At 43.6% G+C, this 14,948-nt stretch overlaps 2 protein-coding genes across 2 annotated transcripts in view; one reads left to right on the top strand and one right to left on the bottom strand.

Moving 5' to 3' along the window:
* The window catches only part of fa2h (fatty acid 2-hydroxylase), a 50,431-nt gene extending 43,973 nt beyond the window's left edge, over positions 1 to 6,458 (top strand). Inside the window, exon 7 of the mRNA XM_015965263.3 lies at positions 4,503 to 6,458. Within this exon, the coding sequence (XP_015820749.3) occupies positions 4,503 to 4,570 (68 nt within the window). The 3' untranslated portion in view covers positions 4,571 to 6,458. The remainder of the gene's footprint in view (positions 1 to 4,502) is intronic.
* LOC107389230 (uncharacterized) lies at positions 5,472 to 14,740 on the bottom strand. The gene is made up of 4 exons (XM_070550542.1): positions 14,604 to 14,740; positions 10,505 to 10,660; positions 8,098 to 8,213; positions 5,472 to 5,796 (listed from the first exon to the last, which is right to left on the bottom strand). The coding sequence occupies exons 2-4, from the start codon at positions 10,538 to 10,540 to the stop codon at positions 5,472 to 5,474; spliced, it is 477 nt and encodes a 158-aa protein (XP_070406643.1). The 5' UTR covers positions 10,541 to 10,660; positions 14,604 to 14,740.
* Between the last annotated feature and the right edge of the window lie 208 nt (positions 14,741 to 14,948).

The raw sequence follows: 14,948 nt of genomic DNA, 5'->3' as shown, positions 1-14,948 counted from the left end.
GGTAGGTAAATGCAGAAACCCCCTCAAAGTATCCTTGTCAAAAGAAAGCAGTTAAAAAACAACTAGAAAGATGAAATATTGCAGTCAAAATAAACCTTTTTTTATTGAACACATTTTGCATATAATCTGTGCAATTAACCATCTTTATGATTTAACATCCAACGTTATTGCGTTGGTTATCTCGACCCACCGCTTGCTTTTTTTAAAAATACAGTCCCTTTAGCGAACTGACGTCTGACTCTGACTGCTACTAGCCGTTTTAGCCTTGGAGGTGGAGGGTGCAGATCGAAGCACGAGACATGCTTGGTATTCCAAGACGTGTTTTCGGCTGAGGTGATGAAGCAAGTTGCTGGTATAACCCCCGCCGGCTACCACCGTTGCTCGACAGCATTTGCATATAATAGTTGTTTGCTCCAAGTCTGAACTTTTAAACCTGAAATACCTCCAAACAACAGACGTGGCTCCTCTTTTTGGGAAAAAATCTTCTGTGTTCGAAGTTTTGATGTCGCCGTGACAGCTCCCGCCAGCCGCCATTCTTGGTTTCACCACGCTGTGGTGTTTGTGTGTAGCAGTGAAATGAGTCCCCGCTGAAACACTTTCCTACTACGAACGTTCTGTACGTTGTTTAGGCCATTCACCAGTATAGCGGTATGTGAAAATTTTCATATCATAACCAAAATAAACACCGGTTTGTAGTATGAACCGGTATACCGCCCAAGACTGCCTGAAAATGAACCTTAATGGCACTTACACACTAGCATCAGCTCCACTCCGCCTGGACTGGGTTGGGAGTGTTCGATTGATGGGTAGAATCAGATCTGACTGAAGCCTTTTACTACCTCTCACTGCTGTAAGGAGTGTGCACACACACTGCTGCCAGACACAATACAGGATGCAAAATCAGAGTCTGTGTCCAAATTCAGGGATTGCATGCTCATAAGTACCCGTCCTCATTGGTCCGGTCAGACCGGATGTGAATAGCTGTGGATTTGAACAGTCTAGCCTTAAATGGTCCCGTCCTAACTTCGGCGGATGTCCCCCTGCCACATAGCAACTGCAGAAATGGAGCGCAACATGTTTTAAACTTTCTCCTTGGTTTGTTATTGTTTGAAGAGCTACAGCAGATGTAGCACCGGCATATTTTGTAAGTCAGGCTGAGCTGCTGGTATAGTGTAATTTTTACGTCTAAAAGCTCTTACCAAATTCACGCCAACTTAAGCTAGATTCGTGACATGAGTAATTTGGTGTACTGAAAACGTTACTGTGATGTCCCACATTGCATCTCAGGATTTATAGAGGTGAAAAACACCGTATCTGTTCTCGAAATCCAGGGAAGGGAACTGATTTCAAGACCGCATTCTGAGCACTCTTTGAATTAGGACAGTCTTCGTTGCAGCGCTGTGACGCCACTTGTCTTTAAATCAGACCTCATGTAACTAGGGATGGGTACCTTTGACATATGAATCGATTCGGTACTGATTCCCGGTACCTAGGAATCGATACCGGTACTTAACGGTATCAATTTTAGATACTTTTGAGTGTTTAATATTTTAATTCTCTTTTATAATAAAATATATATTTTTCTCAATATATAACCATATTTGATAAATATCACGATAAATAACATACAACTGTTTGTATTTTAACATCGTTCTTGTAGTTTTATAAGCTGATAATTAAACTGAAGCAAACATCTTTACTGTGAACTAAATTTACTGTGTATCGTCATTCCTTTTGCCGTCCTTTTTCTTTGATTTTTCCTACTGGGAAGTTAGAATTTCCGAGGAGAAAGTGAACGCACCAGTAGCTCATAACAATAGCGGCAATGGAAGCTAACATATCAAGCTAACGTTATCTTATACAGTTTATTTAGCTGCTGGAGCAGATTAAAACGATGATGCCTCACACTTAGATCGTTGTCGCTGGTTTCATCTTCACCCAATCACCCGTCGCATTTAGTAAAGTGAAGCCAAACTTTAGAGCGCGTTCATGTTCTTCTAGTCGGAGATTCGGAGTTCTGAGGAGAAAGCAAATGCACCATTAGCAGAACGGAAGCTAACGAATCAAGCTAACATTATCGTAAACATTTTATTTACCTACCGGAGCAGATTAAGGCCCTGTCCACACGTAGCCAGGGATCTGCCAAAACGTAGATATTTTTCTACGTTTTGGCCTGTCATCCACACGAAAACTGAGTTTTTTCACACGAAAACGGATCTTTTTAAAAACTCCGGCCAAAGTGAAGATCTGCGTTTTCTCCGTTTTGGGTGTCTGCGTGTGGACGGACAAAACCGGAGTTTTAAGGTCCGCAACGTCACTTTCTGCGACAAAAAATGCTGACATCACGTGTGCGACCTGTGTTTACACTAGCCGGCATCATGGAAGCCTTCAGAGCTGCGCTCTGTCACTACCCAATCCATCAATTGTCCAAGCGCTTTCTGCTTGTTTGTTTTTGCAAGCGGAATTACTGCTCCTTGAGGAAGACCACAGACGACGGACGAGGTTAAGAACGGGGGAAGTACTGCCGCCCACAGGTCTGGCATGTCCTTAACAACGTATTTATCCGGGTACGTGTGGACAGTTTTTTTTTAAAACGCGGTGGTGTGGATGCAAGTTTTTGGAGGGGCGGATATTCATTTTCAAAAAACCCCGGCTACGTGTGGACTAGGCCTAAGATGAGGATGTCTCACTTAGATCGTTGTCGCTGGTTTCATCATCACCCAGTTACCCATCACATTTAGTGAAGTGGACCCAAGCTTTAGCGTGCGTTCTTTCTACCATGCTGCTCTGTTTACAACTGGCTCGCAGCGACCGACGACATAACGCTCTTGCGCGTGCGCAGCTGTCTAGGCAAGTTCTTGTTATGAAGGACGGGTACCGAAACGAGGCACCGTTTCAAATGACGTGAATCGGTGCTCAGTCGGTACCTTAAAAAGTACCTAATTCGGTACACATCGCTACATGTAACCCCTGAATTTGGACAGAGCTAGAGAGTCTCCAAAGCAAAATTACTCAGGCTGCTTTTGTTTAACATGGCAGAGTTGCAGACTTCCCCACACACTTTGCCTTGACCACGTGCTTGGAGATGCACTCGATCACACCCGCCTTCCTAAGGCAGTGTGCAATGAACGCGGCCAGGCTGGGGTGGGCGGAGTGGAGCTGATGCTCGTGTGTAAGAGGCACAAATGAGTTCTAGTTCTTCAAATAATAAAATGTAGAAAGTTTGAATTAAGAGCAAAAACGAGCTTTTGACCTTTGATTATTTTACAGCTTCTCACAACAAATGTAGTTCTGTTTTCTCCTGCTAGCCACAATGCTGGAGTTGCACACAAAACAACTTTTGACTGTCAAAATTGTGGAAATGTATTAAAATGATGCTGAAATGCATTTAAAAATCGGGTATTATTTCATCCTTACTCAACAATTTAAATGTATCTACCAATTATACCTGCAGGTGATGTCACTCAGATGAGTGGAGCATCTAGAAACCAGAAGTGGTATTCTTATTGGAGCAATCCTTATCCAGTTCACTAACAGACCCTAGTGGCTGGTTTCTGGTATTTCTAACAATCATGGAAGATAAAAAAAAAGCCACACAAATGCTAATTCACCCATTTTAAGCCTCTACTTTTGAGCCAGAGATGGTTTGTTTCAAACCAACATCTGAATTACTTCCGTCACTATTCAGGCGGGGAGCAGCAGCGTAATGCAGACGATGTTGAGTTTGAATAAAATTATAGCTATTTGCATTAATATCACAGGTAATGTAGTGTTCTAACATGTCAGTTTTCAATATCAGAAATTGGCCTGTACATTTTATGAATCTTCCCATTTCTAGAGACTCCGCCTACTTTGACATCACTTGCAAGTATGGACTTTACTGTAGAAAAATAACCAAAATCCCCTTTTAAACTGAGTGTTGGGTTTACAGGTGTGACAACTGTCTCAGTAAATGAAACATTATGGTAAAAAACTCTTCTCTATAAGGAGTTGTAAGCTTTAGCCACACAATCATGTCCATGCATGAGCTGGAAGGCGGTGGGTTTGCACCTCCAACAAATGGTTGTTATGGTTACGCAGCATCCTCCTGTCCTGGATATGGAAATCGCTTCATCTACAAGCACCTGAGATGTTTTTAGAAATTCTCACCTGAAGTGTTCTTGCTCTCTGTTGACTCGGATTTAAGGCTCCTGGGAAGGAAACAAGGAGATTGGAGTTGAATAGTGTTCTTTATCACAGCCATCGAAGGTTCTGGTTGTGATCTTTTACTTTCATCTGCAGCATAACCCCTTCACAATAAGAGTTTCAAACATTCACAAGTACCTTAAGATACCTGAAACTTATGGGATTCAAACATTTTTGGTAGATGTTTATACAGGAAGACAGATTGTGAAGGACGTTGTGATTAAAGTCGGAGCATTCCCCAACTTTGTATTTGTTTCTTCTTCTCGGCAACGCCGTCATTTTTAATCATCTTGTTTGTGTTTTTTGTTCCTCTGCAGGTTTTGGAATCACCACCACGTTCTGGGACCACCCCTTCAACACAGTCATCCCCGATGAGAAATTTTAACACACAAACGGCTCTCCTGCAGGGCCACGGACTCGTCAGCCACCCCCTTTCCTAACCAGCTCACCTGTTGAAGGCACCTGGCCTCTTTAGCCCACTCTCCACATTAAAATAGCAGCATACGATTTCTTCAGCTCTTCAGTCATGTGAACCTGCCTTTGCTCCTTTACCTGTCGTGATCTTTTCTGCACAGTTCGGAGGCCTTTTAGTGCCATTAATAATCTAAACTGGTGCTCATCAGCCAAACTTTCACCTGAACGCCTCAGAGGCGGGACACGAATGAGTCTGAGAACTTAACCAGATCACTCGTAACACAGATTAACGTTAGAAGAAGCTCGAGGGGACAGGAAGTGGTGGATGGTGAGTGAACGTGGAGACGGGTGTAGTCTAGTTTAAGTGAGCGTGCACTCCAGGAAGTACCTTCATCCCACCTTCTCTGAATGTTTCCCTGCGCTCTCACCTCGCTGAAGCACCTGTGAACACAGCATTTGTGTCAGGTCACTCCAACCAGTCGATTTGATTTTCCGTCTGGATTTAAGTAAATTTGAGCGTAGCTGCAGGAGGGGGATCTACTGTTAATGTGAATCGGCGTTCCAGATGTTTGAACACAACATGCACATATTTTTCCAAGTGTTGTAATATTTCCTCGGTACTTTTTCCTTTTACCCTCTTTGATCGAGAAATTGTGTAAAAAAAAAAACTATATTTTTAAGAGGATTTGTACAAAAGAGAAGTTTTGTGTGGAGGGATAGGTGGAAACGGTACGAGTGTGAACTTTTCACGGAGACGGAGCAGAAGGCATGAAGCCAGGCTCGAGACTTCCTGCTGTGGGGATCTTGGAGTCAAAGGTCACAGGCTGTTTACTGTTGGTTGATTAAAAAACCTCAAGTTCAGCATTTAGTCTTTACCTTTTTAATCTTTCCAGAGACGGAAATGACCCGAAAAATTGGAAAGTTGGAGAAATGTTTGACGCCTGATTGGATGAATTCTTTTCCCTGGACCCAAAGCGACCGAATGACTCATCGATAGTATTATACGAGAGGAGGTGGCGCATTTTAAATGTGAATCCATTAGAGAGAGAGAGAGGGTTGGTAGTTAAAGTTCTGAACCGGTCACCTGCGGGTCTGGCTCCGTAGACCCCTGCAGAGGACGACGACCGACGAACCGACCCAACAGCTGGACGTCTCGACACCGACTGGCAGATCTTCAGCTCGTCTCCTCCAGAGGGGCTGAGGACTCAAGCAGAACAAACTTAATTTAAGCTTTTTACGTTCTTGTTGCACAGTGAGGATAACACCTTTTACAGAGCTTTAATGCAAATAAACGCCTCGCTTTGACAAAGATTTGTTATTTTCTTTTACGCACATTCTCGCACCGCTTCATGTACAGCCAGAGCTTCTATTTTAAATGTTCACACAGAAACATAATCGTCTTTTTACGTTCTCCAAGATTTAATTTGATGTTAAACAAAAAGGGCTGAGAGACCAAAACTAATAAAACCAGTCGCCTGCCAGAGACGAGCTGTAAAAACCACACGTCATCTACAGTAATTTAATTATTTTGTCACGTTTAAAGGATTGTAGCTGATTTTATTTCAACTCTGTTCCACAGCGATGGCCCTTATTAAGAACCAAACATGTCTAATAACTTGATAAACTAATATCGGTGCGTGATCGCGTGACACGATCCTGACCGCTGCTTCAAAGTCGGATACTTCTGTTAAAAAAAGCCACTGATTTTATTTATGTGTATTTATGTGAAAAAATAAAACCTGTAAACTTCAGCGTTCCCTTCAGCTAAATGGAGTTTCACTTCTAAATCTGTTTATTTCAGTTTCATTTTAAAATTTCTATGCAATGCAAACCATTTGTAAATAAATGTATATTTCTGATACTGGTCTGGCTCGAGCTTTTCCTTCCACCCCGCATTTATGAGTCAAATTCTGAAATGAGATTTTATCAAATAAAAATGCAAAATAATTCAGTCAAAAGATAAATCCGTTACCAGTGTGCTCCTGTAGACCTCACCTAGTAAACCTGGAACAAATGTCTTCATATAAAAGGCTATTTTAGGAGCATGTAGTAAAATAAAAAGTGTAAGAAAGTGACGAAACTTTTCCCTGAAAATGATTAACTCTTATTTGTGAAGCAGAAACGGAAAAACTATTTTAAATCACTGATGTCGGAACGGAATCTAGCGCAGGTCTTTTTACTCTCAAGATAAATGACAGGTCATTAAAACAACTGGTTGTTATAGTAGTTGTGTTAAGTATTTTATATAAACATGAACAGAATTAGAATAACCTGGGTAAATTTAGCTTTTATAATTATTAGCTGACAATATATTATTCAAGGTGTCACTAATTAATGTGTGAAAGTTGAGAACAAAACTTATTTTCCTTTAGTTTTACAAGCTGCTGAATCAATGCATTGCCATTTTTTATGCTTAAAGAGCAAGTCACCCCCTACCAGAGTCCTTCTCTACTCTTACTTCCTGTTTGAAAAATGCAACAAATGCTGTTGCCTAGCAGACTGAGAGGGCGGAGCCGCTAACAAATACACACACACAGGCTCAAAATGACATTGTGACATCATATGGTACCAGCTAACGTTCTAGGCTACCTCTTAGCCAATAGCGATGGCAGATTAAAATTCAAATGCAGTGCAGAGTTTTTACCTGACAACGGCACAACACTGGCAGTTTTAGGCAGAAAGTTAAAAGTTAACTAAAATGCACTAAAGTGCAAAACTATTGACTACATGTGTCTGCAGCACGATTAGACACACATTTATATTGTTTAAGAAAAAAAAGTAGATCTGGGGGTGACTTGCTCTTTAAAGATCGTGTTATTTTAAAACTTAGAGCAAAGGCGGGCACAATCTATGGCAAAAATCCCCATTGGCACTATTGATGTCATTTATCTTAAAAAACGAGTCATTTTCACCAGTCTGAATTTGTACCTGGAAAAGAAATGGTTTCAGTTAAGCTCCGCCCACTCTGACAAAACGCACCGTCAACAGCATCTAAGGCAAGTCTGCTGTTGTATTGGTCTCTGTGGTCCGGTGGTTCAACCATGTCCTGATACCGCTTCGGCTCCTGGTGTCGGCAGTAATTTATGTAGCCAGCTGAGGCAGATTATCTTTTTATATTTTTGTTTTATCAATTATTTTCTGCAAAATAGTTTGAATTTGGTCAAAGATTTTAGTGGATTTACTCTGCTCACCTCACATGGACTCACACCAGCTAAATAAAAAGACTGTATAAAAAAACATATATATATTAGTCCTAATATTTACCAATAAAGGGTTGAAAACATCATTCTGGCAAGTGTCAAATCAAATCAAATCACTTTTATCGTCACGTCACATGTGCAGGTACACTGGTACAGTACATGCGAGTGAAATTCTTGTGTGCGAGCTTCACAGCAACAGAGTTGTGCAAAAATACAGTAACGTAAAAACAAGCAAAATATAAAAATGGCTAATCTAAGTAATAATATGTATAGTATGTAAATCCATTAAATCCATTACCAGATGCGGGTCTGGCTCCGTAGACCCCTGCAGAGGACGACGACCGACAAACCGACCCAACAGCTGGACGTCTCGTCATCGACAGGCAGATCTTCAGCTCGTCTCCTCCAGAAGGGCTGAGGACTCAAGCAGAAAAGAAGAAAAGAAGTTACTGCTGAGCTCGGGAGTCGAACCTGTGTAGCATCCCAAGTCAGCTACTCGAACTACTGAGCTACCAAGTCGGTCCTGAGCTGGCCAGTGTGTGCGTCTTTGTGGACAGGACTCGTGATTTCTACGGCGGTGTTTTGTCCTCAATGCAGAAGTAATTACTGTATTTTCTGGACTATAAGTCGCACTTTTTTGCACAGTCTAGCTGGTCCTGCGACTTCTACACCAAATTATGTAAACTGCGCTTCTGCGGGCCGGCTCCGGTCCAGGTTTCAGCTCCTCTGCCCCTCCATCACCTGCTGCAGCCTGTGGCGGGGTGCTGCTGGCTGGCTTCAACCTAGGGATGAGCTCCCCTGTCCCGCTGGGAGGGTTTCAAACACCGGCATCCTCTGCTGGAGACCGTGGCGCGCTGCTGCGCCCGCGTTGTTTATTCTGTTAGTTACCGGTACTTGTCTTGCAATGTGAAATGCTTGGTCTCAGATTTTGTAAGAAAAATAATACAATTTCCCCCCAAAATGTGACATATGTGTTTTTCTTCTTCATTATACATTTTATGGCTGGTGCCAGGGGTGGACTGGCACATCTGGCATTCTGGCACTGTCCCGGTGGCCCGCTTAGCCAAGCGGGCCACTTGCCCAGCTTGGGCCATCCCGAACCAAGCCCCCGTCTCACATGCGGTTATAGAGACAGTCCGCGAGCAGTGCACACAACACCCTGTCTCCCCCCCCCCCCATATTTTGCGGGATTGATGAGTTGCGAGCAGCAACCTCCCCTGTCGAGGGCCGACGGTTCATAAAAATGCCAGGGCCAAATTTTGGTCCCAGTCCACCCATAAGTCGACTTATACTCTGGAAAATACGGTAATCAGAATATCCACTCTGGTGCCGGTGGAGAATTAATGCAATCGTCATCAACTGCTCTGTGCTCACAACTAGGAGAAAGTGGGCGTGGGTGACCTACCTTCAGGTGAGGTGGGTTTCAGCTCAAAGACTAGCTTCATGGAGAGGAGCAGAGCCTGATGACGATGATGGGCTACCTTTTCCTGGATGTAGGCCTAAAAATAAATTCATGAGCTCCGTGCTCAAGTCATTCCCTCTCTAGGTGTTGTTAACTGCAACGGCGACACCAGAGTGACCAGTCGTTCCAGTACCTCCAAGGTCAGTGACACCCACAGAGTCTGTGTCGTCTCTGCAGCAGGATCGCTCCACCCGGGGGTGGGAAAACCGCCTGCCCTAGGGGAGGTTGACGGTTGCAGTGGAGCTCCACCTGAGACTACGCACCCTGCAGAGGGAACACCACCTGCCGAAGGGGGGTTGATGGTGGCGCTGAGACTCCAGCTGATGCCCAGTACCTTGCGGTGGGGACGCCACCTGCCGAAGGGGGGCCGACGAGATCACTGACCCTACTCCAATACAGCTGGCGCGGATGACCTCCAGCCCTGAGGTTGGTGACTCACCTACCAAAGGGGGGGGTTGAATGTAGCCGTGTTCTACTACTGGCTGACCCTGATCTCTCTGACTGCACCTGCGCGTCGACAGAGGGCCCTCCAGGGCGCGCCTGTGCCGGTCTACAGTCTAGAACGTTCATTTTTCAGGACTGACAAAGTATCTGTTGCTAGTTGCGTGTGTCGGTCTGATGTCAAATGCGGCTAAGCTTCCTCCACAGCCTCCTCTAACGCAACCGTACGAACCTGGGCCCTCTTCGGGTACTCCGAGAGCGCCCAGATCTCCTGATGACAAACTACCGCCTGTTCACACTGAAGATTTGAAGCTGAGGCAGGAAAAGGCAAGAATGCAGCCAAAATAAGGATTTGGGTGTACTTCTCGTGAGGAAATAATATCACATGTGTAGTTTTACTAAATTAAATCTTTTTCATTTGAGATGATTGAAAATGTTTAACATCCTGAAAATCTAAAGTTTAGAGATTTAACAGGGTTCAGTTTGTGTCTTTCATATTACTCCTAGAAGAACAGCCTCACGCCACAGAAACGACACACGAATGGAAACAAACCTAAAGGTGGCGTGGTTCTTTTAAATGATCACAACATTTTCTGTTCTGCTAGGATGAGATGTGTAGCGCTAGCCGCTGTTGTACCAGATTTTTCCTGTTCAGGATCGTGGCGGGAGCCGCCATCACACGAAATGTGCTTCATGAACTAAAAGAAAGGAGAGCGTCTGAGCTGACAGCCCGTTAAAGATGCTGCAGAAGGTTAAATAGTAACTGGAATGGATTTAAATAAATAAAAAAGATCATTCTCACCTGTTGGAAAAACTCCAGGTTAGTCTGATTTTTCATATTTGTGTCCTCAGCACCTTCCCATCGGTTTACATGTCTAACGTGTTCTGCATCAGAGGAAAGTCAGAATCAGCATCTTGATCCAAAGACGATGAGAAGCAGCTGCTATCAAACTTCCTTCTGTTGAAACAACAACCAGCTTAATTCTTGATCAGCTGATCATGGTGAACACTTCTGAAAGCCAGTTATCCCAGTTTACCTTTTACAACCAAATGTAATATTATTCTGTAAAGCTTTAAAGTGGTTCGTCATCTCCATGTTTTATTTAAACAGTAGAACTCCAAAGGTTCACGTTGGTGCAGCTGACTGTAAAACTCAGAGGGTCGGACTGTTTTTACAAACTCGAAAGCTTTTCAAGCTCCTCAAAAGGGTTCCCAGCCCCGTACACTAGTGGTGACTCACTCTCTCTCTCTCTCTCTCTGACACACATGTTGTGTGTCCACCTTACTACTTAATTAGATGGAGCACTCTGAATTAAATCAGGACATGAAGCACGGTCTTTCTTGGATCCTTTATTACACAACCTTCATGTGTTCTTTCTCCCCGGCCACTTTATGCCCCCGCCCCACTTCCGGTCTCATTTACATCCGGTTCAAAAGTCCTCCCCTTAAGACATAGTCACAAATCAAATATCAGTACATGACATCCCCCTTTTTCTTAGATTCAAACTTTGGTCTTAATAACCTTTCTTTTTTTTTTTTTTTTTTTTTTTCTTTCTTTGAACATTCTTTCTTATCTTACTTTCTAACACTTATATTTTCTAACTGTCTCGCCCCTCGTTTACATGTCCACATACACATATAAACTGGCAACTTGAACCTTAACCCTCTTGAAGTTACCTCTTCAACTTAACCTATTATGATTTATTTCACCACAAAATCACGAAACCTCTCAGGTATCTTTTTAATCCTCTGCGATCTCCTTGATCTCTCTGGTCCCTGTGGGCCCTCTTGTGTTGGAGTGAAGGTGTCAGTTGTTGTGGGTGTCTCACCTTCTTCCTTTTTAGGTATAGTGTTTTGTTCGTGGTGTCCTTCTCGGGTCCCATTTGTCTCATATTTCTTCACGTGTGTCGTATTCCGTTGATAACGAGCTCCGGTTGGTGATTCAATAGTGACTTGGTTTCCAGTTCTGCTTACAACTTTGTGTGGTGTTGTATTGAATGGTGTTGTAAACTTGTCCACTTTGTCTTGTTGAACCAGCACGGTGTCTCCCGTGTCAACGTTTGAATACTCTGCCCCTCGTCGTTCATCGGCATAAATCTTTGATTTTCCTTTCTGTTCCGCATCTCTATCACGCACATCCAACTCCGCTGTTTTCGCCTCACTGATGTTCGGTAACTTTCCTCTCATTTTGCGGTTGAACAGGAGTTCTGCTGGGCTTTTGCCCGTGGTTGGATGTTCAATGCTGCGATACACTGTTACATATTTTCTTAACTCTCGCTTCCAGTCAAGACCTGCCGCTTGTGCGATCCTGATTCTTTTCATCAGTGATGCATTTTGGCGTTCCACTTCCCCATTTGCTTGAGCCCATTTTGGTGTAGTTCTTATATGTTTAATTCCATTAGTCTCACAATATTTCCCGAACAGCTCAGATTTGAACTGTGGGCCGTTATCAGATTTGATGGTAACTGGTAGCCCATGTCTGCTAAATATACAGTCAATAGAGTCAATGACCTTTTCAGCAGTTGTAGATGACATCACCTCATACTCATAATATCGACTGTAGTAATCCACCAGTACGAGTATCGAGTGGTTTGAAGGTAGCGGTCCCAGTAAGTCTACCGCCACATCTCGCCAGGGCCCATCCGGTAAAAGTGTATTTCTCAGTGGCTCCGGTGGATCCGGTCTGGCTACTATTTGACATCCGTGACAAGCTTTACAGAATTTTTCTACAGCTTTGTCCATCCCTGGCCACCAAACTTTTGTTCTGAGATGCTGCTTGGTTCCAACGATTCCTAAATGTCCTTCATGAGCTAGTGACAGCGCTTGAGCTCTGAGGTTTTCTGGCAATATAATGCGAGTTCCCCGCAAGACTATGTAGCCAATGACACAGAGTTCATTTGCAATGGGCGCGTATGCTTTGCATTTTTCAAAGTGTCCATTGTCAATAGCTCTTCGCACTTCTGTTAATTCTGAGTCTGTAGCAGAGACTTCTTCAACCTCTCTTGTTGTGAGTGCTTTTGGAGTAGCATTAACTGCCACAAATCTCACATATTCCTCAGATTCATGCTTGTGTACCTCTTTTGACGTGGTATCAGAGAGCAGTCTTGACAATGAATCCGCAATGTTTTGTTTTCCCGCAATGTGTACTACTTTATAATCATATGGCTGCAGTCGTAGAACCCATCTTTCTATGCGTGCACAAGGTTTAGATCTCGGACTGTATATGACCTCTAAGGGCTTGTGGTCTGTGATGAGGTCAAACTTCCTGCCATATACATACGGATGTAGTCTCTCACATGCCCATACCAGTGCTAGAGCTTCTTTCTCTGTTTGAGAGTATCTTCGCTCACAGTCTGTTAGACTCCGACTTACATAGCACACTGGTACTTCTTCTCCATTCTGTGTTTGTATTAACACTGCGCCTAGGCCTACAGGGCTTGCATCTGCTATGACACGAGTTGGGGCTTCTTTGTCAAAATATGCTAGAGTACCTGCTCTAGCTAACTCAGCCTTTAGTCTTTCGAACACTTGCTTTTGTTCTGGCCCGAATGTAAACATCACTTCCTTTCGAGTTAAACGTCTAAGCGGCTCAGAGAGTGTAGCAAACTGTGGTATGAACCTACTACTGAAACCGACCAGTCCAAGAAAGCTTCTCACCTCAGTAGCATTCTTTGGTTCTCGGGCTTCCACCACAGCTCTCACTCTTTCTTCAGTTGGGCCGATGCCTTTCTGCGTAAGCAGTATTCCCATGAACACAAGTCTGTCCATGTTGAACTGACATTTCTCTGCGTTTAGTGTCAGGCCACAGTCAGAGAGTCTCTTCATCACAGCATGCAGGCGCTTGTCATGGGCTTCCTGGTCTGGTGCATGTATGATTACATCATCTGAAATGTTCTCAACTCCTTCAATACCAGCTAGTGCATTGGCGATCTCATGCTGATATTGCTCACTAGCTGATGAGACTCCAAATATCAGCCTTTTGTATCGGTATACCCCGTTATGCACTGCAAATGTAGTTATCTCTCTTGACTCCGGGGTAAGCTCTAGTTGATGATATCCCCACTTGAGATCGAGTTTGCTGAAGATTGCAGATCCGTTTAGTCCTTGCAAGATTTCATCCACCGTGGGTATGGGGTATCTTTCCCTGATTATTGCCTCATTTGCTTTTCTCATGTCTAAGCACATTCTGATATCTTTGTCACCTTTCTTTGGAAGCACCACTACAGGGTTTACCCAAGGTGTAGGTCCTTCCACACGTTCTATGATGTCCATGTCAATCAGTTCATTGATCTTTTTCTCCACTGCATCCCTCAAATGATAAGGTATGCGTCTCAGTGGCTGTGCTACTGGTTTCACGTTTGGATCAATGTACAGGCTGATCTGTTTGGTGTTTAGTTTCCCTACTCCTTTGAACACTTTTGGATACTTTTCTTTAAGAGTATGTTTTAAATCTGTGACAGCCGCCACATTTTCACCTATTTTCAACACTCCTAACTTTATGGCAGTCTTTTTCCCCAAGAGTGGTTCACCATTACCTCTAATCACAATGAATTCAGCCTCTTCAGTTCTGTCACCAATCTTGATTTCACATCTGAATGCACCTTTAACCGAGAGTGCCTGTGCTGATGAATATGCATATAAATTCCTCTGCTCTTTGGGTACATATGAATGACACTTTATCTTTTTAGCTTTTAGCTTTTCCCATATGTTTTCTCCCATCACATTACTTGTAGCTCCCGAGTCGACTAATATTTCCAACTCTATTCCCCCAACAGAAAAGGTAAGTTTCTCCGGTGAATTATCATCATTTACAACAAATGCATAATCATCCTGTTCAACAGCATTCACATTTTGTTTCCTTTGTCTCTTTGTACGACACATCTTCGAAAAGTGGTCCTTACCATTACACTTGTGGCATGTTTGTCCTCGTGCTGGGCATTTGGGATCTTTGCCCCTGTGGTCAGTATAACCACACCTGTAACACTGCCTGTCTGTCTTGGCATCATCTTTCATTTGTCCTCTTGGTCTGTGGTTCTTCTCTTTCTTTGCTGTAAAAATCCGGCTGACCGTGTTCTCTCCTTTCCTTTCCCCGGTACCGCTCATCGCCGCCATTTGCTCCTCCACTCGTTCGCAGTGAGAAGCCACCTCCAACGCGCGAGTCAGCGTTAAGCCTGGACCTTCCTCCAGCAGCTTTCTCCGTACATATTCAGAAGTGCATTTATTCAGGATAGCGTCCCTTATCTGGT

The sequence above is a fragment of the Nothobranchius furzeri genome, chromosome 4, assembly GCF_043380555.1.
Source record: "Nothobranchius furzeri strain GRZ-AD chromosome 4, NfurGRZ-RIMD1, whole genome shotgun sequence".
Classification (NCBI taxonomy): domain Eukaryota; kingdom Metazoa; phylum Chordata; class Actinopteri; order Cyprinodontiformes; family Nothobranchiidae; genus Nothobranchius; species Nothobranchius furzeri.
This window is presented reverse-complemented; position numbering and strand designations above follow the sequence as displayed.